Source organism: Salvelinus namaycush, chromosome 6 (genome assembly GCF_016432855.1).
Source record: "Salvelinus namaycush isolate Seneca chromosome 6, SaNama_1.0, whole genome shotgun sequence".
NCBI classification, from domain to species: Eukaryota; Metazoa; Chordata; class Actinopteri; order Salmoniformes; family Salmonidae; genus Salvelinus; species Salvelinus namaycush.
This window is the reverse complement of record NC_052312.1, coordinates 750,998-778,622: the sequence shown is the minus strand read 5'-3', so window position 1 is coordinate 778,622 and position 27,625 is coordinate 750,998. Positions and strand designations below refer to the sequence as shown.

The following is a 27,625-nucleotide window of genomic DNA, read 5'->3' as shown; positions in this document are numbered from 1 at the left end:
GAGAGGCCGCCATAGGCAGACCTGTCTCTTAAGAGAAGACAGGCTATGTGCACACTGCCCACAAAATGAGGTGGAAACTGAGCTGAACTTCCTAACCTCCTACCAAATGTATGACCTTATTAGAGTCACATATTTCCCTCAGATTACACAGACCCACAAAGAATTAGAAAACAAATCCAATATTAATAAACTCCCATATCTATTGGGTAAATCACAGCAGCAATATTTGTTAACTGTTGCAGCAAGAAAAGGGAAACCAGTGAAGAACAAACACCATATGTATGTTTATTTATTTCCTCCATTTTGTACTTTAACTATTTGCACATCATTACAACACTGTATATAGACATAATAGGACATTTGAAATGTCTTTATTTTTGTTTTACTTTTGTGAGTGTAATGTTATTTTTTTTTTTTAATTTTATGATCTATTTCACTTGCTTTGGCAATGTAAACATATGTGTCCCATGCCAATAAAGCCCTTTGAATTGAATTGAGAGAGAGAGAAGAAATAACGTTTTTCTGTACAAGTGACAACATGCTGAATTGTGAGTACAAATCCAAATTTTATGTTAAAATTGAAAATACTAACTAAAAAAATACTAACTAAAACACATTAAATAACAAAAATGGAAGTAGAAAAAATTATATTCATCAACTGTTAAGCAGGCGAACCACAGCTGGGATGGTGGAGCATCAACTGTTAAGCAGGCGAACCACAGCTGGGATGGTGGAGCATCAACTGTTAAGCAGGCGAACCACAGCTGGGATGGTGGAGCATCAACTGTTAAGCAGGCGAACCACAGCTGGGATGGTGGAGCATCAACTGTTAAGCAGGCGAACCACAGCTGGGATGGTGGAGCATCAACTGTTAAGCAGGCGAACCATGGCTGGGATGGTGGAGCATCAACTGTTAAGCAGGCGAACCATGGCTGGGATGGTGGAGCATCAACTGTTAAGCAGGCGAACCATGGCTGGGATGGTGGAGCATCAACTGTTAAGCAGGCGAACCACGGCTGGGATGGTGGAGCATCAACTGTTAAGCAGGCGAACCACAGCTGGGATGGTGGAGCATCAACTGTTAAGCAGGCGAACCATGGCTGGGATGGTGGAGCATCAACTGTTAAGCAGGCGAACCATGGCTGGGATGGTGGAGCATCAACTGTTAAGCAGGCGAACCACGGCTGGGATGGTGGAGCATCAACTGTTAAGCAGGCGAACCACGGCTGGGATGGTGGAGCATCAACTGTTAAGCAGGCGAACCACAGCTGGGATGGTGGAGCATCAACTGTTAAGCAGGCGAACCACGGCTGGGATGGTGGAGCATCAACTGTTAAGCAGGCGAACCATGGCTGGGATGGTGGAGCATCAACTGTTAAGCAGGCGAACCATGGCTGGGATGGTGGAGCATCAACTGTTAAGCAGGCGAACCATGGCTGGGATGGTGGAGCATCAACTGTTAAGCAGGCGAACCATGGCTGGGATGGTGGAGCATCAACTGTTAAGCAGGCGAACCACGGCTGGGATGGTGGAGCATCAACTGTTAAGCAGGCGAACCACAGCTGGGATGGTGGAGCATCAACTGTTAAGCAGGCGAACCATGGCTGGGATGGTGGAGCATCAACTGTTAAGCAGGCGAACCATGGCTGGGATGGTGGAGCATCAACTGTTAAGCAGGCGAACCACGGCTGGGATGGTGGAGCATCAACTGTTAAGCAGGCGAACCACAGCTGGGATGGTGGAGCATCAACTGTTAAGCAGGCGAACCACAGCTGGGATGGTGGAGCATCAACTGTTAAGCAGGCGAACCATGGCTGGGATGGTGGAGCATCAACTGTTAAGCAGGCGAACCATGGCTGGGATGGTGGAGCATCAACTGTTAAGCAGGCGAACCATGGCTGGGATGGTGGAGCATCAACTGTTAAGCAGGCGAACTACGGCTGGGATGGTGGAGCATCAACTGTTAAGCAGGCGAACCACGGCTGGGATGGTGGAGCATCAACTGTTAAGCAGGCGAACCACAGTTGGGATGGCGGAGCATCAACTGTTAAGCAGGCGAACCACAGCTGGGATGGTGGAGCATCAACTGTTAAGCAGGCGAACCATGGCTGGGATGGCAGAGCATCAACTGTTAAGCAGGCGAACCATGTCTGGGGTGGCAGAGCATCAACTGTTAAGCAGGCGAACCATGGCTGGGATGGCGGAGCATCAACTGTTAAGCAGGCGAACCATGGCTGGGATGGTGGAGCAACAGAAATCAGTCCTGCAGTGGATATTTCTGCCATGTGTCAAACATAGTCTTGGTCAAAATCTGTAGATTTTTAGTAGAATCTGTGGACTCGGCTGATGTTACAGCATAGTAACCACTCCCTCTACAACACCACTGAGGTTCATTGAAGCCTTTCACTTTGACGATTACAACCCTTCAGAAGTCTTTGTTTGTTCTGATGGTTTTGCCATTCTAAAGGACATTCATTTTCCAAATCAAACATTTTATACCCCTTTTTAACAAATTGTGTTGGTTAATTTGAAGGGGAAAAAAACAACGACTCAGGAATCAATCTCCCTGGTTGGGCAGAGAGGAGGGGCAACCCGTTCTCAGAGCTTTTCATATTATACTGGATGTAAATCCGGAATACTCCATTTAGTATGTTATGTTACATTTTGTATGATACTGTATGTATTCATTTGTTGACATCCATCACCCATTTTGTATGATACGTTATGAATTACAATCAGTATTATATGTTACGATTTGCAAAACGTGTTACGATTTCTAGCTAGATGGCTCGGTGGCTAATGTTAGCTAGCTTGCTAGCGTTAGCTAGGCTAGGGGTGAGGGGTTAAGGTTAGGTGAAGGTTTAGCTAAAAGAGTTAAGGTTATGAATAGGGGAAGGATTAGCTAACATGCTAAGTAGCTGCAAAATAGCAAAAAAGTAGTAAGTAGTTGAAAAGTTGAAAATTAGAAAAATGTTGCTAGACGTTATACACCTACCCGTCCACCCCTACCGAATACCCTCCTTTAGTTTTTGACCTAAGTAACCATGTCTTATGTACAAAACGTAACATATCATACTACACGGAGTGTCCCCGATTTACATAGAGAATAATAAGACAAGCTCTAAGACCAGGTTGGGAGGGGAGGTAAGTAACCCTGTGCCAAACTTACAGTATGAGTTACAGTATGTTACTTTCTGTTGTGTGGGTTGAAGCATTGTTTGTGAAATACACTTAATAATTAATTAATACAACCTCAGGGGAGGAGTCACTAGTCCTTCAGGGGAGGAGTCAATAGTCCCTCAGGGGAGGAGTCAATAGTCCCTCAGGGGAGGAGTCAATATTCCCTCAGGGGAGGAGTCAATATTCCCTCAGGGGAGGAGCAATGTTCCAGACAATATTTTGGGATTTTGATTGAAATTCTTCTTTAACAAAACAACTCTGTCTCATATATACTGTCACAATATAAACTCTGATGGTGACGTTTTGCACTGTAGTGGTTGGTCTGTAACTCTGATCAGATCTGAACAGCATAAATAGAGGACTTAGTGTATTTTGATACATTTGAATACACATATAGGCCTACATACACACAACTACAGACACCAAGACTCTTACCTGTCCCTCCCCCTCCACCACCAAGACTCTTACCTGTCCCCCCCTTCTACCACCAAGACTCTTACCTGTCCCTCCCCCTCCACCACCAAGACTCTTACCTGTCCCCCCCTTCTACCACCAAGACTCTTACCTGTCCCTCCCCCTCCACCACCAAGACTCTTACCTGTCCCTCCCCCTCCACCACCAAGACTCTTACCTGTCCCCCCCTTCTACCACCAAGACTCTTACCTGTCCCTCCCCCACCACCAAGACTCTCACCTGTCCCTCCCCCTCCACCACCAAGACTCTTACCTGTCCCCCCCCACCACCAAGACTCTTACCTGCCCCCCCTTTCCACCACCAAGACTCTTACTTGCCCCCCCCCCCCCCCCCCCACCACCAAGACTCTTACCTGTCCGCCCCCCCCCCCCCTCCACCACCAAGACTCTTACTTGCCCCCCCCCTGTCCCCCCTCCACTACCTGTCCACCTGTCCCCCATCCACCACCAAGACTCTTACTTGCCCCCCCCCCCCCCCCCGTCCCGTCCCCCCTCCCCCACCTGGTGTCTCAGATATGTGTTGTTGTAGGCTTATGCTGTGTGCTGTATTTTGGGGGCGGGGCTTATTTCTGGAGTTTTTAGACATGACTCAGTATCTGGTCTCCCTCAAGTGGTCAAAGTCAGTAACTACAGTGTGTGTGGCTCTGTGGGATGCTGCTAACCCTCCAGACCAGGGATGGGCAACTGGCGTCCCCTTTTTTAGGCCCACGGATCAATTTCAGTTGGGGTCTCAACTTACTATTGAGAGTTAGAATAGTAGAATATACCAGGTGCAATTTCGAAACTTGGATGTGAATCAGCTGTTTTTCTCTTGTGATGTCAGTCACTGACAGTCACTCAATTAGCCCATGTCAGCTAACATGTTTTATTATTGTTAAGTTAGTCTAGCCATGGTCGAATTAGCGACCGGGGGGCTCCCATTGATCCCATTGACCAAGTCACTCTCACTCAGATATCCTATAAAAACTGCAAACATTTCTCTCCACTCCATGGCAATGTGTAGAATTGCAGGAAATTAACTCAAACTTAACATTTCAATTAGGACCTCCAAAAGCCTCAGGCCGGCTCTGTCTAAACTTGTGTCGGTATGGATCGGTATGGATGTGGGTACGCAGACCCGACAGCCAATCATGATGACTTCAGGTTTTTTGTGGCCACCACCCCATCAAAGTTACCCATCACCGCTCCAGACTCAACAATCAGTGCCTGTATTCATAATGGCTGCCTTTACACAGGCAGCCCGATTCTGATCTTTTGCCCCATTATTGGCAAATTATCTGCTCTGATTGGTCAAAACACCAGTTAGTGGCAAAATATCAAAATTGTGTGTTTCAGAGTATGGGATCAGTTTTGCCTTTCAGATGATAATGTATCCCCTCTATCTGTAGTAGTGACTGTATACTGTGTCATGACTGTCCTGATCAGGTCAGGTTATAGGAGACCACAACCCTACAGATTATCTCTCAACCACAACAGAGGAGGAGAGATCTAGGGGTCTGAAGATGTGGGGGTTTTATGACCCCTCACACCCATGGTAATTCTGAGACCATGGACAACATTCCCTTGTCCCTTCCCTCTCACTATGGAGAACCAGCCTCAGAACTGTAAACATGCAATAAAGGGACTTTGGAACAATGGTTTCCGTCAACTACAATGGTGGTCATGACGATAGATGGAATATGAAAATGTATGTCATTTTTGTTTTGTTATTAAAGGTTAATAGATTACGTTATTATGAAAACATTGTAACGTTAAGAGTTTTCCTCGTATATGCTTGATGTTTATACATTGTACATTGTGTGGAAAATGTCCAAATCAAAGAGAATGTTTCGGTAGAGATGAAATGTGAAGTTAGTTGTCTAAAATTGGATTCCAGTAAAATCTATACCTTGCCCCTCAAACTTGGTACGCCCAGAGAATTGCCCTGAAGGCGGTTACGCCCACTTCTGACCCGAGGGTATAAAACCTGTGAGTGCAGAATTAACAGATTAGACTAAGTGACCCGAGCTGCAGCCAAAAGGTCTAAAAGGTCAACGAACCCAAAACGCAACAAGTTTGAAGACAAAGAAATATTTTTCTACCCACTCTACGGATGAGTAGCGGTGTCTAAGCGGGTGAATACAAGCCGAACCACCTAGCCTCCACTCCCCATCGAATCGTGGTATCTACACTCTTTCATCTTTACGCTGTGAGCTCTGAGCTACAGAGCTATCTGTCCTCCGAAGACCCCTTCCAGAGCGAGGACAAAGGAACAGGACATCGTGAGGACACCTAGAGAGGTGCGCAGGAGAAGTGCGTCATTGAGCAGCTTGAACGGTCCACGCGGGAAAATCCACGGAGACCTTCCACAAGTAATTACATCATTATATTCTGACTCATAACAGCGGCAGTTTGGGGCAAGGCTAGGGTTAGAATGAGCATAGCTGACAATTTCACCCAAATGTATATTCCTCTTGTGTACTTTCTCTCTTTCTCTCTCTTTTAAATCCCCATTTTGGGTAACACGCGCCCTAGTGTGTTGGCCCGTTATACTAAGTTCTAATCAATAGCCTAGAATGTGTTTTTGTGTATGTGTATCTTTTATCATCATTTTAGCTTTTTAGTAAATAAACATTCAACTAAGATTGGTGTGGTGCGAATTCATTAGTGAGACCCGGGTCCGTGCAGAATCCCGGGCTATACGACGTTCAGAACGAGACTGTTAGAGGCAACTGGTTAATTAGCGGCTGTGGTAAAATCGATATTCTGATATTCTTTGAGTTAATTTGGGAAATAGAAACTCAATAAAAACTAGTTTTCCCATGGTGCCCCAGGTTAATGAGTTAATAATTGCTTGATTCAGTTAATCACGTAATTAGAAACTTGTAATTGTCACGATCGTCAAAGGGAGAGAGAGAGGACCAAGGCGCAGCGCGTGAAAAATACATCTTCTCTTTATTTTAAGAAGAAAAATGAAACAAAACAACAAACAGACGACCGTGAAGCTATAAATCTAGAATGTGCTGACACAAACACTACACACAGACACAGACAATTACCCACAAAAACCTAGTGCCTATGGCTGCCTTAAATATGGCTCCCAATCAGAGACAATTAATGACATCTGTCTCTGATTGAGAACCCTTCAGGCAACCATAGACACAGCTAGACTTCTATACTAAACATAAACCCAACTACTCTAATAAACCCCCTAACCTTATAACCACCCTAGACACTACAAAAACACATACATTCACCATGTCACACCCTGACCTAACTAAAATAATAAATGAAAACAAAGATAACTAAGGCCAGGGTGTGACAGTAATCATTCGATGAGCAACAGTCGCCACATTAACTAATACAACGTCACGACAACTGTATCCCCTCTATCTGTAGTAGTGACTGTATACTGTATCCCCTCTATCTGTAGTAGTGACTGTATACTGTATCCCCTCTATCTGTAGTAGTGACTGTATCCCCTCTATCTGTAGTAGTGACTGTATACTGTATCCCCTCTATCTGTAGTAGTGACTGTATACTGTATCCCCTCTATCTGTAATAGTGACTGTATACTGTATCCCCTCTATCTGTAGTAGTGACTGTATACTGTATCCCCTCTATCTGTAATAGTGACTGTATACTGTATCCCCTCTATCTGTAGTAGTGACTGTATACTGTATCCCCTCTATCTGTAGTAGTGACTGTATACTGTATCCCCTCTATCTGTAATAGTGACTGTATACTGTATCCCCTCTATCTGTAGTAGTGACTGTATACTGTATCCCCTCTATCTGTAGTAGTGACTGTATACTGTATCCCCTCTATCTGTAGTAGTGACTGTATACTGTATCCCCTCTATCTGTAATAGTGACTGTATACTGTATCCCCTCTATCTGTAGTAGTGACTGTATACTGTATCCCCTCTATCTGTAGTAGTGACTGTATACTGTATCCCCTCTATCTGTAATAGTGACTTAAGATATTCTTAATATGACAGACACCTTGTGTGACTTTAGGTATTCTAATAACGTTATTAGATGTAGCTACATTTGTTTCAAGAAAACACATTTGGAATATTGTTCTGACGCATGTTCTTTATCATTAGACTATTCAGATTTGTTTATTTTGTTTTGCAGTACTGTAGATAATCTTTTCTGTTACTTCTGTTACCTGTCATGGAAAAATTGCAAGATTATGTTATAATACTTTTATTGATTCAAATGGTTGTTTTCTTCGACAGAACAGAGTATTCTGTTCACTATTGTGTTTGTGTTCTACTGAGGATGGGCCTCTGGGAGATAACACTGACCGAGGAAATGTACGATGTCTTTTGGTGATTAAACCTAAAGAGTATTCCAGAACATGAGTTAATGTTTCTGTTCTATATGGTACCAGGGAGAGATGGTTCCAGTTTGGAGTCTTAACCTTGTGACACATTCTATGTATCTGTTGTTCGTCATGTAGGTTGAAAGGGGTGTATCTTGGCTATAAAAGACCTTTGTACTTTTGTCTCGCCACTCTCAACGGATGATTAGAAATGGTGTATCGTTGACAAGTCATTGCTATTGCAAAGCTCTCATTATTAAAGATTTAGTTTAAGTATAACGCTGACTTGTGTGATAAGTTTGTCTCGCCTCATTTGATAGTAAAGAAATGAGCCACCACATACTGTACCATAGTGCAAAAAAATCACGTTACAATTTGTGGTTCAGAAAACACTTCAAAATGTGGTATTTACAATATGTACACCTTAGCACAATACGACCACCTTTATAACCACTACTACGTCACATTTCATTCTTGATTAGCACGTATTTACATTTGTTACTAACAAGACCGTATTATAGTGTCGAGTAAAATGACTACAAAATATTTTAAAAAACAGACATGATAAACAATTTAAAGTATGTGTGCCTTGTTTCATATCAGTTTAACTGAAACTGTGGTACAGAGTTGTGTGTGAACGAGTTCACTGGTGCATCATGGTCCAATACTTTGATCGATACCGTTAAAAACACAGCTGGCCGTGATAGTAATGGTTAGAGTTCACGCCAGTCAGTTATCCATATCAAACAGCTCATCCCGTATGACATGTATGCTCATTCTAGGGGGGATCTTATTGGTTCAAACCATATGTTTCTTCCTCCATCTTTGTAAAGACAACCTAATACTCACATTTAGTCTTCAGCCTTCAGTGGAGGTGGCTCCACTCCTCTGAACTCCCTCCCTTTCTCAGTCATTTCCCAACAGATTGAAATAAAGGGTTTTAAAACTCGTGATTCTCCAGTAACTTCTAGGACCATCGTTCCGTATCCAGGGTCCGTATCCAGGGTCCGTATCCACAAAGCGTCTCAGAGTAGAAAATGTGTAGTAAGTGCTGAGAAGAGACATTTTACTCCTACCCTTACGGGTAAAAATAAAAGCTAGACATTAAACCTATTTAGTCATTGGGGTCCTAACCTAGTTGACAGATATATTTAGGAGACCTCATGAGCTGACCTCACCAGTTAAGAGTATCCAGCAGGTGTCTTGGTAATTTAAAAAAAGGCCTGCAACATTGTTAAATAATATGCCTAACTAATATTGGGCCACTGACGGTATTTAGGGCCTATGTTAACTTTGATTGGGTGATGAAAATGATATAACTTTTTATGCAACATTATCAGTAAGAGACTTGATGCCTACAGTACTGTACAAAATACATTTAGAGTCGTTATCCAGGAGTTCAGAGTGTTAGCGACAATATTATAAAACGTACGCTTTTAACAAACATCACAATTGGTAAAAAAAAAAGAAGGTTATGCATGCCAACATATTAGGCAATAATTAGGAGTAGACAAAGTGATCGTGTCAGATGAATTCTATCAAGTGTTTTACCATTGCAACATTTGATGTACAGTCACATTCATCTGGGTGTCTGAAACGTGCTATACAGTTCACAGCTGGCCATGCCTCTTCGTGATTGGGGACATTACTAGAAGACGGAGAGAGCACGTTGGGAAGGGATAGAAGACGGAGAGTGAATGAACAAAGCATGCACAACATGCTTTGTTCATTCCCTATAACCTGCCTTATACAACGTAAAAGGCTTGGAGACTCAGGGCAAGACCATCACCTGCCTTATACAATGTAAAAGGCTTGGAGACTCAGGGCAAGACCATCACCTGCCTTATACAACGTAAAAGGCTTGGACACTCAGGTCAAAGTTTTCCTCTTTCATTTATGTAATGAGCAAACCATTACATATAACACCAAAACGAGATGTCCGTTAACAATGTCTGTGAGAAGGACAGATCGTTGTACGGCAAGCAATGCAATTACAAGGTACCCTGTTCAGAGTTCCCATCTATTTAAAATGTTCTGGCAAGTTTGCTCCCAGCTGGCCTCCCGCGTGGCGCAGTGGTCTAAGGCACTACGTCGCAGTGCTAGCTGTGCCACTAGAGATCCTGGTTCAAGTCCAGGCTCTGTCGCAGCTGGCCGAGACCGGGAGACCCATGGGGCGGCGCACAATTGGCCCAGCGTCGTCTGTGTTAGGGGAGGGTTTGGCCGGCAGGGATGTTCTTGTCCCACCGCCACTAGCGACTCCTGTGGCAGGCTGGGTGCAGTGCATGCTGATATGGTCGCCAGGTGTACGGTGTTTCCTCTGACACATTGGTGTGGCTGGCTTCCGGGTTAAGTGGGCATTTTGTCAAGAAGCAGTGCGGCTTGGCTGGGTTGTGTTTCGGAGGATGCACAGCTTCACCTTCACCTCTCCTGAGTCCGTACAGGAGTTGCAGCGATGGGACAAGACTGTAACGACCAATTGGGGAGAAAAAGGGGTCAAAAATAAATATATATATATAAACTCAGCAAAAAAAGAAACGTCATCTCACTGTCAACTGTGTTTATTTTCAGCAAACTTAACATGTGTAAACATTTGTATGAACATAAGATTCAACAACTGAGACATAAACTGAACAACTTCCACAGACATGTGACTAACAGAAATTGAATAATGTGTCCCTGAACAAAGGGGGGGGTCAACATCAAAAGTAACAGTCAGTATCTAGTGTGGCCACCAGCTGCATTAAGTACTGCAGTGCATCTCTTCCTCATGGGCTGCACCAGATTTTCCAGTTCTTGCTGTGAGATGTTACCCCCCTCTTCCACCAAGGCACCTGCAAGTTCCCGGACATTTCTGGGGGAATGGCCCAAGCCCTCACCCTCAGATCCAATAGGTCCCAGATGTGCTCAATGGGATTGAGATCCGGGCTCTTCGCTGGCCATGTCAGAACACTGACATTCCTGTCTTGCAGGAAATCACGCACAGAACGAGCAGCATGGCTGGTGGCATTGCCGTGCTGGAGGGTCATGTCAGGATGAGCCTGCAGGAAGGGTACCACATAAGGGAGGAGGATGTCTTTCCTGTAACGCACAACGTTGAGATTGCCTGCAATGACAACAAGCTCAGTCTGATGATACTGTGACACACGGCCCCAGACCATGACGGACCCTCCACCTCCAAATCGATCCGGCTCCAGAGTACAGGCCTCAGTGTAACACTCATTCCTTCGACGAAAAACGCCAATCCGACCATCACCCCTGGTGAGACAAAACCGCGACTCGTGAGTGAAGAGTACCTTTTGACAGTCCTGTAGGCGAGTTGTTGCCGGTGATGTCTGGTGAGGACCTGCCTTACAACAAGCCTACAAGCCCTCAGTCCAGCCTCTCTCAGCCTATATCGGACAGTCTGAACACTGATGGAGGGATTGTGCGTTCCTGGTGTAACTCGGGCAGTTGTTGTTGCCATCCTGTACCTGTGCCGCAGGTGTGATGTTCAGATGTACTGATCCTGTGCAGGTGTTGTTACACGTGGTCTGCCACTGCGAGGACGATCAGCTGTCCGTCCTGTCTCCCTGTAGCGCTGTCTTTGGCTTCTCACAGTACGGAAATTGCAATTTATTGCCTTGGCCACATCTGCAGTCCTCATGCCTCCTTGCAGCATGCCTAAGGCACGTTCATGCAGATGAGCAGGGACCCTGGCCATCTTTCTTTTGGTGTTTTTCAGAGTCAGTAGAAAGGCCTCTTTAGTGTCCTAAGTTTTCATAACTGTGACATTAATTGCTTACCGTCTGCATGGTCAATAATTGTTTATGGCTCATTGAACAAGCATGGGAAACAGTGATTAAACCCTTTACAATGAAGATCTGTGAAGTTATTTGGATTTTTTACGAATTATCTTTGAAAGACACGGTCCTGAAAAAGGGACGTTTCTTTTTTTGCTGAGTTTAGTAGATGGATGTAGTAGATGGATATAGTAGATGGATGAAATTGTACAATATGACATCACAATCAGAACACAATGTAACGATCGTCCTGGGAAGAAGGTGACCAAAACGCAGCGTGGTAAGTGTTCATGTTATAATTTAATTGAAACTGAACACTAAACAAAATAACGAGGAAGAACGAAAACGAAACAGTACTGTCAGGTAATACACACAAAACAGAAAACAACTACCCACAAACACAGGTGGGAAAAGGCTACCTAAGTATGGTTCTCAATCAGAGACAACGATAGACAGCTGCCTCTGATTGAGAACCACACCCGGCCAAACACATAGAACTAGACAACATAGAACACAACATAGAATGCCCACCCCAACTCACGCCCTGACCAACCAAAATAGAGACATAAAAAGGATCTCTAAGGTCAGGGCGTGACACACAATCTGAACTTCTGGGAACATTTTCACGCTAGGAATATTTTTACGCGAGTTAGGATGTTTTAATTTTTGATTGGAATGTTTCCAAATATATATATATGGTGATTTTTGTAAATTCATTTCTAATTCCATTTATTTGCTACATTTGTATAATGTCATGAAAATGTAACGTATCAGTTAAGAATGTGTTTATCGTTTTTTTTTTATTATTATGTATATTTTTTACAATGGTTTATTTTTCAGTAATGTTTCAGTAGTGGTAATGTTTTTCCTGCCCTATACTGTCACCATAATGTAGAAAACACTTCAGAATATGTACATAATGTATATATAATGCAACACCTCAACACAATAAGACCAACTTAATAACCACCACGATGTCTAGTTGTATTATTGATTAGTTCATATGGACATTGTGCCAATACGATATTGTAAATGTAAATGACAAAAAAAATGAATAAAAACTGGCATCATAAACAAATTCAAGTAGGTATGCCTTGTTTCATAGTAGTTTGACTGAGACAGCGGTAGAGGTAGAGTGAGGTAATCAGGCACACATTGTGTCTGGATATCTTACAAGTGTAGATGGATCTGGACAGTGAAACCATTTTAAACCATAATTAGAGAGTGTGGATGAGATTAAAAAAATATTGTTGTCTATCAACAATGACAAGCCACCGAGGTCTGACAATTTGGATGGAAAATTGCTGAGGATAATAGCGAACGATATTGCCACTCCTATTTGCCATATCTTCAATTTAAGCATACTAGGAAGTGAGCCCTCAGGCCTGGAGGGAAGCAAAAGTCATTCCGCTACCTAAGAATAGTAAAGCCCCCTTTACTGGCTCAAATAGCCGACCAATCAGCCTGTTACCAAATCTTGGTAAAGTTTTGGAAAAAATTGCGTTTGACCAGATACAATGCTATTTCACAGTAAACAAATTGTAAACAAACAGACTTTCAGCACGCTTATTGGGAAGGACATTCAACAAGCACAGCACTTACACAAATTAATGATTGGCTGAGAAAAATTGATGATAAAAAGATTGTGGGGCTGTTTTGTTAGGCTTCAGTGCAGCTTTTGACATTATCGATCATAGTCTGCTGATGGAAAAACGTATATGTTATGGCTTTACATCCCCTGCTATATTGTGGATAAAGAATTACCTGGAAGCCTCTCCAACATAATCCAGATACAATCAGGAGTTCCCCAGGGCAGCTGTCTAGTCCCCTTACTTTTTTCAATCTTTACTAAGGACAAGCCACTGGTGGCTTTGAGTAAAGCCAGCCTGTCTATGTATACGGATGACTCAACACTATACATGTCAGCTACTACAGCACAATAACTGAAATGACTGCAACACCTAACAAAGATCTGCAGTTAGTTTCAGAGTGGGTGGCAAGGAGTAAGTTAGTCCTAAATATTTCATTCACTAAACCTCGAATAAATATGGTAATAAATAATGTGGAAATTGCTGTTTCTTTCAACTCAGTGGTGGCTGGTGGGCGGAGATATAGGAGGACAGGCTCACTGAAATGTCTTGTAAACCATGTGATTGATACTGTTCCATTAATTCCATTACAATGAGCATGTCCTGCTATATTTTCTCCCACCAGCCTCCTCTCTTTAAAATAATGCTTTAAAAGTAATATCATGCTTTTGAGGCTCTTAGTGCCAGATCTCTATTGACATCCATTTTGTTCTATAATTCCCTCTCTTTTGTGCTTGTCGTCTGTATTTCAGATGAGAGGGAATATATCTGTGAGTACTGTGCCTTTAAACATACATGTCATGATTCCTCTGTTGACAAGGAACATCATCTGGTGTCTCTGCTCCTACTACCATTACTTCTTCAACTCCACTCCTTTCCTCCACTTACCACCTCCGTCTCCTTCACCCTAACAGGACACTTCAGAAATTCGGGTGCGTGTTCACCACCACAATTGCAGCATTTAGAGTCGGCTGGAAAATATTATACTCCTCCCGTCTACTTACAATTGACACATTACCAAATAATTTACATTTATCACACTGCATGGGTTTTGGCACGAAGGCTCTCACAGGCAATCTCATATAACACAAATACACGGGAGAAAGGGAGACTCTTCATCAAAAAAACTATAGAATGGATGGAGTAGGCTTTCGCACTCCATCTACCATACGGGTCAGTCGTTGTGCACCAACCACTTGATCCAATTATTCACGTATATCCTTTACATTTACTTATAGAGTCACCCCAGAGATAAAACCCTTGATAGGCACCCTGCCTAGAAGATCCATTCACGACACATTCCAATCCGACATCTTTTTGAGGTGCAGAGCACAATCTCTCTGATTCAAACATCCGCTTCCGACATTTTCCTGTGGCCAGAAACCCGACATTCGTCTTTCTATGTAGGGATTTTGCAACACAGCCAGATACAGTGCATTCGGAAAGGATTCAGACCACTTGACTTTTCCCACAGTTTGTTACGTTACATCCTTATTCTAAAATGGATTAACCTTTTTTTTTGTTCTTCATCAATCTACATACAATACCTCATAATAACAAAGCAAAAGCAGGTTTTTAGACTTTTTTTGAACATTTATTCCAAATAAAAAAACAGAAAAACCTTATTTACATAAGTATTCAGACCCTTTGCTAAGAAACTCAAAATTGCGCTCAGGTGCATCCTGTTTCCATTGATCATCCTTGAGATGTTTCTACAACTTGATTGGAGTCCACCTGTGGTACATTAAATTGATTGGACATGATTTGGAAAAGCACACACCTGTCTATATAAGGTCCCACAGTTGACAGTGCATGTCAGAGCAAAAACCAAGCAATGAGGTTGAAGGAATTGTCCGTGGAGCTCCGAGACAGGATTGTGTCGAGGCACAGATCTGGGGAAGGGTACCCAAAAATGTCTGCATCATTGAAGGTCCCAATGAATACAGTGGTCTCCAACATTCTTAAATGGAAGAAGTTTGTAACTACCAAGACTCTTCCTCTAGCTTTCCACCCAGCCAAACTGAGCAATCGGGGGGAGAATGGCCTTGGTCAGGGAGGTGACCAAGAACCCGATGGTCACTCTGACAGAGCTCCAGAGTTCCTCTGTGGAGATGGGAGAATCTTCCAGAAGGACAACCATCTCTGCAGCACTCCCCCAATAAGGCCTTTATGGTAGAGTGGTCAGACAGAAGCCACTCCTCAGTAAAAGGGACATGAAAGCCAGCTTAGAGTTTTCCAAAAGGCAACTAAAGGACTCAGACCATGAGAAACAAGATTCTCTGGTCTGATGAAACCAAGATTGAACTCTTTGGCCTGAATGCCAAGCGTCACGTCTGGAGGAAACCTGGTACCATCCCTACGATGCAGCATGGTAGTGGCAGCATCATGCAGTGGGGATGTTTTTTAGCGGCAGGGACTGGGAGGCTAGTCTCTAAGCACACAGCCAAGACAACACAAGAGTGGCTTCAGGACAAGTCTCTGAATGTCATTGAGTTGCCCAGCCAGAGCCCGGACTTGAACCCGATCGAACATCTCTGGAGAGACCTAAAAATAGCTGTGCAGAGCTTGAGAGGATCTGCAGAGAAGAATAGGGAAACTCTCCAAATACAGGTGTGCCAAGCTTGTAGTGTCATGCCCAAGAAGACTCTAGGCTATAACTGCTGCCAAAGGTGCTTCAACAAAGTACTGAGTAAAGGGTCTGAATACTTTTTTTTCATTTAAGCTTTATTTAACTAGGCAAGTCAGTTAAGAACAAAATTCTTATTTACAATGACGGCTTAGGAACAGTGCCTTGTTCAGGGGCAGAACGACAGATTTTTACCTTGTCAGCTCAGGGAATCGATCTTGCAACCTGCCACCCATTTACTTGTGAAAATGTGATTTTTAAGTTTTTTATTGTTAATACATATTGTGTGTGTATATTGATGGGTGGGGGGACAATTTAATACATTTTAGAATAAGGCTGTAAGTAACAAAATGTGGAAAAGTCAAGGGGTCTGAATACTTTCCGAATGCACTGTATGTACACAGTCTTTTAACCTTAACCTTTTTTAAACTGACTATCATACTTGTTGATTAAATCTGACTATTAATATAATGAGTAATTCAGGAATGTCACGAGTTAATTACATAAAAATATAGAGAAAATAGCAACTCTACAGAGCGCGATGACTATAACGAATGGTTAAATGACTTCCTGACACAAAGGGTCTCCGCCTCATCACGCTATTATGCTGCAGCTACCCCTTTCTCAGCTGAGAAGGGCTCATCAGGATGACTGACTGAACCGACACCTCAGTAGACTGAACCAATGGCCGTGTTCGAGAGCACCAAAACCGTTATGTATTATGGGTATAATTGTGACTGACTGAATGACTGATCTACAAATAGTAATGAGTCGTTATTTATGATGGAAGGTGATTTGTCGATCAGTACGTCGGCAGTCGCCTGCACTGTCGGCTGTAATCAATGATTTATATATTCACTAGATGACAGATAGGGGGCACTGTGTTGAAGTCACCTCCATCTTGGCATTACCATGGTAAAAAAATATTTTGGAAGCTTTAAAAAAGAAAAATACAATTGATTTAACCTTTATTTAACTAGGCAAGTAAGTTAAGAACAAATTCTTATTTACAAAGACGGCCTACCCCAGCCAAACCCTAACCCGGACGACGCTGGGCCAAATGTGCGCCGCCCTATGTGACTCCCAATCACGGCCGGTTGTGATACAGCCTAGAATCGAACCAGGGTCTGTAGTGACGCCTCTAGCACTGAGATACAGTGCCTTTGACCGCTGCCCCACATGTACTAATGTCTACATCAATTTCTGCCACGTTTATTATATTACAGACATCTGAATGCATTTTATTATTATTATTATGTGAGCTAGACATACAAATAAAAACTGAAAAATATATAAAAACATTTTCCCTAAAGTATCCTTTTTAGAGGCTGTTCTTACTGGTGAGTGCCAATATGGCCGACCGTGGCTTCAAAGCCTCTCAATGGTCAATACATAGCATTAGCAAAACAGGGTTTATATAAATGATTGGCTGCAATGTCGAACAATCCCACAGACTGTGGACTGAGCTGAACCGAATCAGTTCGTCTGCGTGTCCGTACCGCTCCCGGTTTGGGTGTAAACCTCTGTGCGTCCCTGAAAAACGCCCCCGCGCTTACGGAACCAATTACATTCCATTACCCCTGTACGTCGCGTTCATGTGAACAACTAAATAAAACAAATTATCAAATTACTGCGACGACGAAATGGACCTCTAGCTCAAACTGCACGTTTTCAACATATTCGAGGTTGGTAGCTTTAGATTATTTATTTATCTAAGTCTCCATTTCTGTAGTAGGAGAAAAACACTCCGGCTGCTTTCTGCACGTTACCACCATTGGTTACCACCGACTCACCGCAAACCACCTCGAGTAAATGGCTGATCAGGAGCACATTGAGATAGACACGCTCCTAGACATGCCTGCGCCGGGGCAATCGAGAACGGGGAGAGCAGCGGCTCTGGCTCGGCTTCTGCACCAGGACTGCACTCATCTTCTGGAGCTATATGTGAGTAGTTACTGAGTGAATTGGGCGAATTTGTAACTGTTTGTATAATTTTTTTAGGGCAGCTTGCTGGGTGTCAACAACACCACATAGCATACCTACGACGTCATTCACGTCCCGTTAGACCTCAGGCCTATGTCGCTGCACCTGTAAGGCACCATTTAAAATACTTGTAACTTTCTTATTTTCATTTCCCTAGATTAGTCTCGTTAGTTAAAAAAATATATTTTTAAGATCTTGTTTCAAGATTGATCTGTAGCCAGATGGTAAATTCCAACATTGGTCCAACAACTGTCTACTGTACTGTAACTGTGCACTTGCCTTGCAAAATATGTAATGCCGCTGCAGTTCCTAATTGAATCATCCAATAAAAACCACCCCTCCCTCTCCTCCATGTTCCCAACCCAATCCATTAAACTGTCCACCCTAATGGATTGAGTCACTCAAATTTGGCTGCTGGCTCCCGTAGACAAAAAATACATCTACAAAAATAACCAATATATGTAAATTAATTGTATAGAGTGAATTAATTGTATAGATATTATAAATATGCAATTGTTTTGGTTGTTTTAAAATTATATTTTATTGGGTATGAATAAAGGTGATGCTTTCACAGAATAGCCAACACTTTTTTTCCACAGAAAACAAAGTATATTTCTCAAAAATCAGTGGCAGGTGGTTTACTGTTGGTGCACACCTTTATTTGTAGCAGCGTATGTTACTCATTAGTACTTAAAAATAAAAATAAACGTTTTCATGCTTATATTATCTTGCTTTCATTTTCTCCACCCCCTGGCCCTCCCCACCAACCCTTTCTCCTCCTCCTATATCCTCTCAGAGGGAGAGGGAGAGCCTCTTGTCAGACCACACCCCAGCGGGGGACCGCATCGTGTCCCTCTCTCTGTCCTCGCCTGACCTCAGTTCCGACGAGCAGGTTCAGCTTCTACACTCAGCCCTGCGCAAATGCTTGGGACTACTGGAGTGTCTCATCCTACGAGAGGAGGAGGAGATGGGTGAGCTAGAGGGCGAGTACGAGACGGTGAGAAAGAGCGTCCGGGATCGATTGGGACATCTGCTTCACAGCACCAAGGTCCTACTGGAGACTGAGGAGGACGTCACCCCAGACCATCAGTGCAACGAGGTTCAAAATTACCATTATCATGGGTTATCTTCCATTTAGTGAGGCCATAATATAAAACTATGTCCTAATCAGTCTAAAGCACAAACTGATATGTTGGGGTGGCAGTTAGCCTAGTGGTTAGAGTGTTGGGCCAGTAACCGAAAGGTTGCTAGATCAAATCCCCAAACTGCCAAGGGAAAAATCTGTTGTTCTGCCCCTGAAAAATGCCGTTAACTCACTGTTCCTAGGCTGTCATTGTAATTTAGAATTTGTTCTTAACTGACTTGCCTAGTTAAAAAAAATGAACTTCTTGTTGTATTGGGGGCTTGTGAGAAAACCTTGATGTTTATGTAACTACTGACTTTTCTTTCTCTTTTAGGAGGTTGATGGAGTTGTGGGTACTTTTGGGGCGAAAATGTGGACCTATCGGGTCCTGCTAGAGCTAATCCATTGGGCCGACTCTGCCTCGCAGACCCTTCACGTCCTCCACTCCGAGAGGGAAGGGAGAGAAGAAATCTAGTTCCTGTCTCAGTCCAGCTTTCAATAGCAGACATGTTATTAATGAAAGTCCTAAGGTATTATGACATATAGTCCCCAATGCTGGGAAGCTTTACTAAAATCACAACTAAGCTCCTTTTATGAAATTCTGAAAATGACTTTCATCAGATGATTGTATTCACTATGTTGAGGTGCACCAGCAAGACTTGTTGCAGTATTTTCCCTTTGTCAGAAAGGATGGTCATGTCATAGATGATGTGTTAAGTTCCCAGGACAGTTTTTGTTGTTATTGTTGTGTCGTCTATTTATTGAAGCGGAACAACTTACTGATGAGAAATGTAAATTATTCTTTCTACTTTTGTTTGAGGTAGAATTTGAAGGGGCTTAGTTGAAACATTCTAACACTGTTTGAATCATGTCGTAACTAACACTTCAGACTAACGCTAACTATTAGAATGTAACCACAAGTTACTGATTTACTGTGAAAATGCAGCTTACTGATCAATGAAGATAGCTGGTGGTTCACTTGCACCACATGATGCCAACATATCTCCAGATTCCACTTGTTTACCATAGGAGAAAAATAATTCCAACAAACAGAAGGATATGATCATGTAACTGACATACCGATGTTGTGCTCATCTTTTTTTTTGGTCAGGCAAGTTTAGAAAATAAACTGTGATGGATCACGTCGCTGCATGTTATTGTACTGTCAATGTGGCTATTCACTTACAGCAGGCTAATTGTATATTCTACATACTTGAAAATGCTGCTAAATTGTTTTTAACTTGTTGACTTTTAGCTAATATTGCTCAGTAGCAAACCGAATGTATGTGTAGCCAAAACTGTCACACCCTCTTCACCCTCCTTCACAGTCCGACACAGCTTCCAAACACTGACTGAATATTATGATAATGGAAATAACCTCGATTTTATTTTTTTGTTATTGTGAGCTTTTCTACTTTGTCAAACATTATCTGTAAATTATTTGGATTTGCACTGAATATTAAACTGAAGTGTATCTAGAGTGTTTTGTTGTAGTTTTTCATGAATAGTATTCAGTGCATTTATAAATGTAATAAAAACATGTTATAGACTAATTTATTCTAATTCCAACGCAATAATAATGAAAAGGAAGAGACAGATCTCTTGCTTTCTTGCCTCCTTGTCCTGCTATTCCACCCCCATTTTACCATATAAATCTCTGCATACTCGCACATGCGCGTTGCGCAATCTACCGGAGCGCGAGGTAGGGGAGCTGTACTAATGGCGGAGAACGTACGGTCGCCTTTTGAGTACCGGGAGCCACCGACCCTCGACAGCGACGGGGATGGGAGCAAGCCGCCGCCGCCCCGGGGGTGAGATAAATAACTTATTGGGGAATATCTGATCACTTGCTAGCTACTTGTTTAAAAGTGAAGTCGAATGCAAGCCCTGCCTGAACGGGTGTGTTTGTTTAGTTAGAGGCATCCATCCCTGTGATGATTCTGAGAAAAATTTAACGGCGAAAGTGCTTTTTCGCTTCAGGATCAATAGCTACCTAGTTTCGCTGTTTTTTTTTACAGCCTGTCACACACTTCTCACTGTTGATTATCCGTATGTTTTTGAGCTTTCGTTTGGGAGCTAGCCAGATGTAATGTCCTGTCTGTTAATTAATTAGCCAGCTAGCTAACAACTAGCCATCTGTTAGTTAGCTAGCTGGCCAGTTACATCTGCACACGGTAGTCATAGCTAGCTAGCTAAACAGATTAAATTGCATTTAGGTTAGCCTTGCTTGATTTTGATAGCTAGCTAACTCGAAAGCGATATGGCTCGTTATTTAGGCATTTCATCATTAAAACCACATGTTTGCTGGATATTCTGGTACTGTAGTTAGCTATGTGCTACTACCATCTTCATTCAAACTGATGTTGTTGGGGAAATCCGTCAGTTACATTAGGCATCACTTTCACCGTGTAGATCTGACTGACTTGTGGTCTACTGTATAAGAGAACGAATGAGGGATGCAAAGGCGTACTGTATCTCAGGTGTTATTGGGGCTTGTCAAATAGCTACAATTATTGAAAAGTATAATATTTCACGAGTACAATTTGTTTCCAATATATTATTTGATTGTCTGATACTTTATGGATTTGATTCCATTTGTTTTTACAATTGTATTCAATAAATATAATGGCCCAGTTTCCCCAAGAGCATCTTAAGGCTAAGTTCATTAGAATCATTATTAAATCGCCAAGTTGTTTCCAAAAAAGCATCATTATTAAAGTTGCACTTGAAAACAAATAATCAGATTATATTTTTCACATGCGCTAGATTTTTAAAATGTTTTTATTTAACCGTTATTTAACTGGGCAAGTCAGTTAAGAATAAATTCTTATTTACAGTGACGGCCTAACCCGGACGACACGGCCAATTGTGTGCTGCCCTATGGGACTCCCAATCATGGTCGGTTGTGATACAGCCTGGAAATACAACAGGTGTAGACTTTAATGTGAAATGCCTAGTTTTGAGCCCTTTCCCAACAATGCAGATTTAAGAAGTAAGCAAATTGAGAGAGAAAAAGGACTTAGTAACACAATACAATGACAATAACAAGACTATTTACAAGGAGTACCAGTTCTGTGCTGTGTGTGTGTGTGTGTGTGTGTGTGTGTGTGTGTGTGTGTGTGTGTGTGTGTGTGTGTGTGTGTGTGTGTGTGTGTCGGGGTAGTATGTGTGTGTCGGGGTAGTATGTGTGGATAGAGTCCAGTGAGTGTGCATAGAGCCAATGCAAAAGAAAAAGGGGGTCAATGCAAATTGTCCAGGTAGCCATTTGATTAGCTGTTCAGCAGTATTATGGCTTGGGGGTAGAAGCTTTTCAGGAACCTTTTGGGTCAAGACTTGGTTCTCTGGTATTGCTTGCTGTGCGGTAACAGAGAGAACAGTCTATGACTTGGGTGGCTGGGGTCTTTGACAATTTTTAGGGCCTTCCTCTGACACCGCCTGGTATAGAGGCCCTGGATGGCAGGGAGCTCGGCCCCAGTGATGTACTGGGCTATACGGTCTACCCTCTGTAGCGCCTTGTGGTTGGACGCCACGCATTTGTCATACCAAGCGGTATTGTAGCCAGTCAAGATGCTCTCAATGGTGCAGCTGTATAACATTTTGAGGATCTGAGGGCCCATGCCAAATCTTTTCAGCCTCCTGAGGGGGAAGAGACTTTGTCGTGCCCTCTTCACGACTGTGTTGGTGTGTTTGGACCATGATAGGTCCTTAGTGATGTGGACACCGAGGAACTTGAATCTCTCGACCTGCTCCATTACAGCCCCATCTACAGTGCCTTCAGGAAGTATTCAGACCCCTTGACTTTTACAAACATTTGTTAGGTTACAGCCATATTCTGAAATGGATTTAAACAATAACAATTCCTCAGCAATCTACATACATTACCCCATAATGACAAAGCGAAAAACACATGTTTTGAAATTTTAGCAAATGTATTAAAAATAAAAACACATACCTTATTTACATATGTATTCCGACTCTTTGCTATGAGACTCAAAATTGAGCTGTGAGCAGGAGTCCACCTGTGATAAATTCAATTGGTTGCACCTGATTTGGAAAGGCACACAACTGTCTATAATAGGTCCCACAGTTGACAGTGCATGTCACAGCAAAAACCAAGCCATGAGGTCGATGGAATTGTCCATAGAGCTCCGAGACAGGATTGTGTCGAGGCACAGATCTGAGGAATGGTATCAAAAAATGTCTGCAGCATTGAAGGTCCCCAAGAACAAAAGTGAGCTTCCATCATTCTTAAATGGAAGAAGTTTGAAACCGTAGAGCTGGCCACCCGGCCAAACTGAGCAATCGGGGGAGAAGGCCCTTGGTCAGGGAGGTGACCAAAAATCTGATGATCACTCTGACAGAGCTCCAGAGTTCCTCTATGGAGATGGGAGAACCTTCCAGAAGGACAACCATCTCTGCAGCACTCCACCAATCAGGCCTTTTTATGGTCGAGGGGCCAGACGGAATCCACTCATCAGCAAAAGGCACATGACAGACTGCTTGGAGTTTGCCAAAAGGCATCCAAAGACTCAGACCATGAGAAACAAGATTCTCTGGTCTGATGAAACCAAGATTGAACTCTTGCCTGAATGCCAAGCGTCACGTCTGGAGGAAACCTGGCACCATCCCTACGGTGAATCATGGTGGTGGAAGCATCATGCAGTGGGGATGTTTTTCACCGGAAGGGACTGGGAGACTAGTCAGGATCGAGGGAAAGATGAACAGAGAGATCCTTGATTAAAACCTGCTACAGAGCGCTCGGGACCTCAGACTGGGGCGAAGGTTCACGACCCTAAGCACAGCCAAGACAACGCAGCAGTGGCTTTGGGACAAGTCTCTGAATGTCCTTGAGTGGCCCAGCCAGAGCCCGTACTTGAACTCGATCTAACATCTCTGGAAAGACCTGAAAATAGCTGTGCAGCAAAGCTCCCCATCCAACCTGACAGAGCTTGAGAGGATCTGCAGAGAAGAATGGGAGAAACTCCCCAAATACAGGTGTGCCAAGCTTGTAGCGTTATACCCAAGAACACTGGAGACTGTAGTCGCTGCCAAAGGTGCTTCAACAAAGTACTGAGTAAAAGGTCTGAATACTTACTTAAATGTAATAGTTTTGTTTTTATTGTATGCATTTGCAAAGAAAATAAAACCTGTGTAGATTGCGTGAAAATAGTGTGTGTGTGTCTTCGGAAAGTATTCAGACCATCCTTGTCTTTTTCCACATTTTGTTAAGCCTACATCCTTATTCTAAAATAGATTTTTTTTTTTTAAATAGAATAATCCTCAGTAATTTACACACAGCAAAGGGATTTCTGTTCTTATTTTTAATACATTTGCAAACATTTCTTAATACATTTGCAAACATTTCTTAACTTTTTTTGCTTTGTCATTATGGGTGTAGATTTGTGTGTAGTATTGTGTGTAGATTTGTGTGTAGTATTGTGTGTAGTATTGTGTGTAGATTGTGTGTAGATTGTGTGTAGTATTGTGTGTAGTATTGTGTGTAGTATTGTGTGTAGATTTGTGTGTAGATTTGTGTGTAGTATTGTGTGTAGATTTGTGTGTAGATTTGTGTGTAGTATTGTGTGTAGTATTGTGTGTAGATTTGTGTGTAGTATTGTGTGTAGATTGTGTGTAGTATTGTGTGTAGTATTGTGTGTAGTATTGTGTGTAGATTGTGTGTAGTATTGTGTGTAGATTTGTGTGTAGTATTGTGTGTAGTATTGTGTGTAGATTTGTGTGTAGTATTGTGTGTAGTATTGTGTGTAGTATTGTGTGTAGATTTGTGTGTAGATTTGTGTGTAGTATTGTGTGTAGATTTGTGTGTAGTATTGTGTGTAGTATTGTGTGTAGATTTGTGTGTAGTATTGTGTGTAGTATTGTGTGTAGTATTGTGTGTAGTATTGTGTGTAGATTGTGTGTAGTATTGTGTGTAGATTGTGTGTAGTATTGTGTGTAGATTTGTGTGTAGTATTGTGTGTAGTATTGTGTGTAGTATTGTGTGTAGATTGTGTGTAGATTGTGTGTAGATTGTGTGTAGATTGTGTGTAGTATTGTGTGTAGATTGTGTGTAGATTGTGTGTAGATTGTGTGTAGTATTGTGTGTAGATTGTGTGTAGTATTGTGTGTAGATTTGTGTGTAGTATTGTGTGTAGTATTGTGTGTAGTATTGTGTGTAGATTGTGTGTAGATTGTGTGTAGTATTGTGTGTAGATTGTGTGTAGATTGTGTGTAGATTGTGTGTAGTATTGTGTGTAGTATTGTGTGTAGATTGTGTGTAGAATTGTGTGTAGAATTGTGTGTAGATTGTGTGTAGATTGTGTGTAGTATTGTGTGTAGATTGTGTGTAGTATTGTGTGTAGTATTGTGTGTAGTATTGTGTGTAGATTGTGTGTAGATTGTGTGTAGTATTGTGTGTAGTATTGTGTGTAGATTGTGTGTAGGATTGTGTGTAGGATTGTGTGTAGATTGTGTGTAGGATTGTGTGTAGTATTGTGTGTAGTATTGTGTGTAGTATTGTGTGTAGTATTGTGTGTAGTATTGTGTGTAGATTGTGTGTAGATTGTGTGTAGATTGTGTGTAGATTTGTGTGTAGTATTGTGTGTAGTATTGTGTGTAGTATTGTGTGTAGTATTGTGTGTAGATTGTGTGTAGATTGTGTGTAGTATTGTGTGTAGTATTGATGAGAAAATCTATTTAATCCATTTTAAAACATGGCTGTAATTTAACAAAATGTGGAAAAAGAAAATGGGTCTGAATACTTTCCGAATGCACTGGACACATGTTTTTCCTTTTCCCTTTATTTAACTAGGCAAGTCAGTTAAAAACAAATTGTTATATACAATGACGGTCTAGGAACAGTGGGGTTAACTGCCTTGTTCAGGGTCAGAACGACAGATTTTTAACTTGTCAGCTCGGGGATTCAATCTTGCAACCTTCCGGTTACTAGTCCAACACTCTAACCACTAGGCTACCCTGCCACCCCAAATGTAACGTAGGATTCCCGGAATATGTTCTATATGATTATTATAATTTAATTATCAGTAGTTTAACTACAATAAAACAAAATAAACAGGCTAATTTCATTGTGAAAATACAGTGGATCTATGGTAATGCCACATTGAACGATTTAAAGGAAATTAGCCAATTTTTGTTTATTTATTTGCATCTGAATAACAACATTTATTTTAGCTTATTCTTTTAACATCGAATAGGTTATAAATAAATTATTATTATTGTAATTATTAGCTGATCAAACTTTTATTTCTCACCAGAATGAGGCTGTGATTTGGGAGATTCAGCTCCGTCTGGGCATTCACTAGGTCCATAGACCCTGGCCTGTGTGTGTGCGCTCTCTCTGTTCAGCCAAGGCCACTTCAGTTGCCTCACTGCAGCCACAATGTTTTCCCCGTTGTCTGTGGTGATACAGTACACTTTGTTTTCGTCAAGGGGCCAGTCAAAGCAGGGCTTCGGCCAGAGTGTCAGCTGTGTGGGATTGTTTAAAAAAATGGCGGTATTTCAGTGTCCAGTCTTTCGAGAGAGTGCACTGTCAGACTCATGTAAGGAGTCATATTTACACTTTAGTGCAAAAAAAATAATGCCACTTTTTTTTCTTTTTTTTTGTTGCTAGGCGAGACATCTTTTTCACCTCACTCCTCTGATCTACTGTAACAATGAAAAGGGCCAGAGGTGAAGAGCAGAGGCTACCCACCCACCCCCAGCCTGTAGGCTATAGGATCTATAATTGACCTCAGTCCCCGCTTTTCACTCCACCCCTTTTTGAATTGACTGATTTGACCTTCAAAGATTCTCTCCTATCCGTGATGGAGCGGATTTGCTGATTGCGCCACATTTTAAAAGATGGTTAGAAAGAGGAGGTGACGAATACAATTTTAATGGACGGACTAAGTTAGCAAAACAATACCTTACAAATCAATAGTTAACACTCCTGCTATGGGTAAAGTAGATAGACGTTAAAATAAAGTTGATGAAACATTTTATGAAAAAAAAAGATGGCTGACAGCTATTTTATTTTCATGATGGTCAACATCCAAAACCGTCAATGTCACAGTTATCCAATTACCGTCACAGCTCTATTCACAATGTGGCAGATGTAAATGCAGAAAATCTAGAAATGTCGTTCTTGTCATGTACAAAATAAATCTGTCCGCTCTATTCAGTAAAACATGTATTTTTTTTAAATCTGAAATGTTCTAAATCTGAAGGAAACCCCTGGTGTGTTTTGTAGGAGGGTGTGTGTCAGGAAAAGGAAGGGTACCCCTGTGAAGGTGTGTGACCGGGCCTACGTGACAGAGGATGAAGAGGAGGAGGAAGAGGAGAGTATGTCTGAACACAGCTACAGTCCAGGTAAACACACACACACACACGTGTTGCATGGTATTACCGGTACTACGATAATGGTACCAAAACGTTATGAGACTAACATTTTAGAAAACTGTAGAACCGTTGCATATGTAGTACTGGCCCTGCCGATCTAAAGAACCCGCTGGTGCCTGTTTTATAACATTACATTTCAGTAAAAAAAAATAAAGAAGATTTGCAACAGC

The 27,625-nt window shown here is 42.2% G+C and overlaps 1 protein-coding gene across 1 annotated transcript in view; it reads left to right on the top strand.

Moving 5' to 3' along the window:
* Nucleotides 1-20,764: 20,764 nt before the first annotated feature.
* Nucleotides 20,765-27,625, top strand: part of LOC120049541 — a 30,064-nt gene continuing 23,203 nt past the window's right edge. The window contains exons 1-2 of the mRNA XM_038995795.1: nt 20,765-20,872; nt 27,307-27,425. Coding sequence (XP_038851723.1) covers nt 20,781-20,872; nt 27,307-27,425 — 211 coding nt within the window. The 5' untranslated portion in view covers nt 20,765-20,780. The remainder of the gene's footprint in view (nt 20,873-27,306; nt 27,426-27,625) is intronic.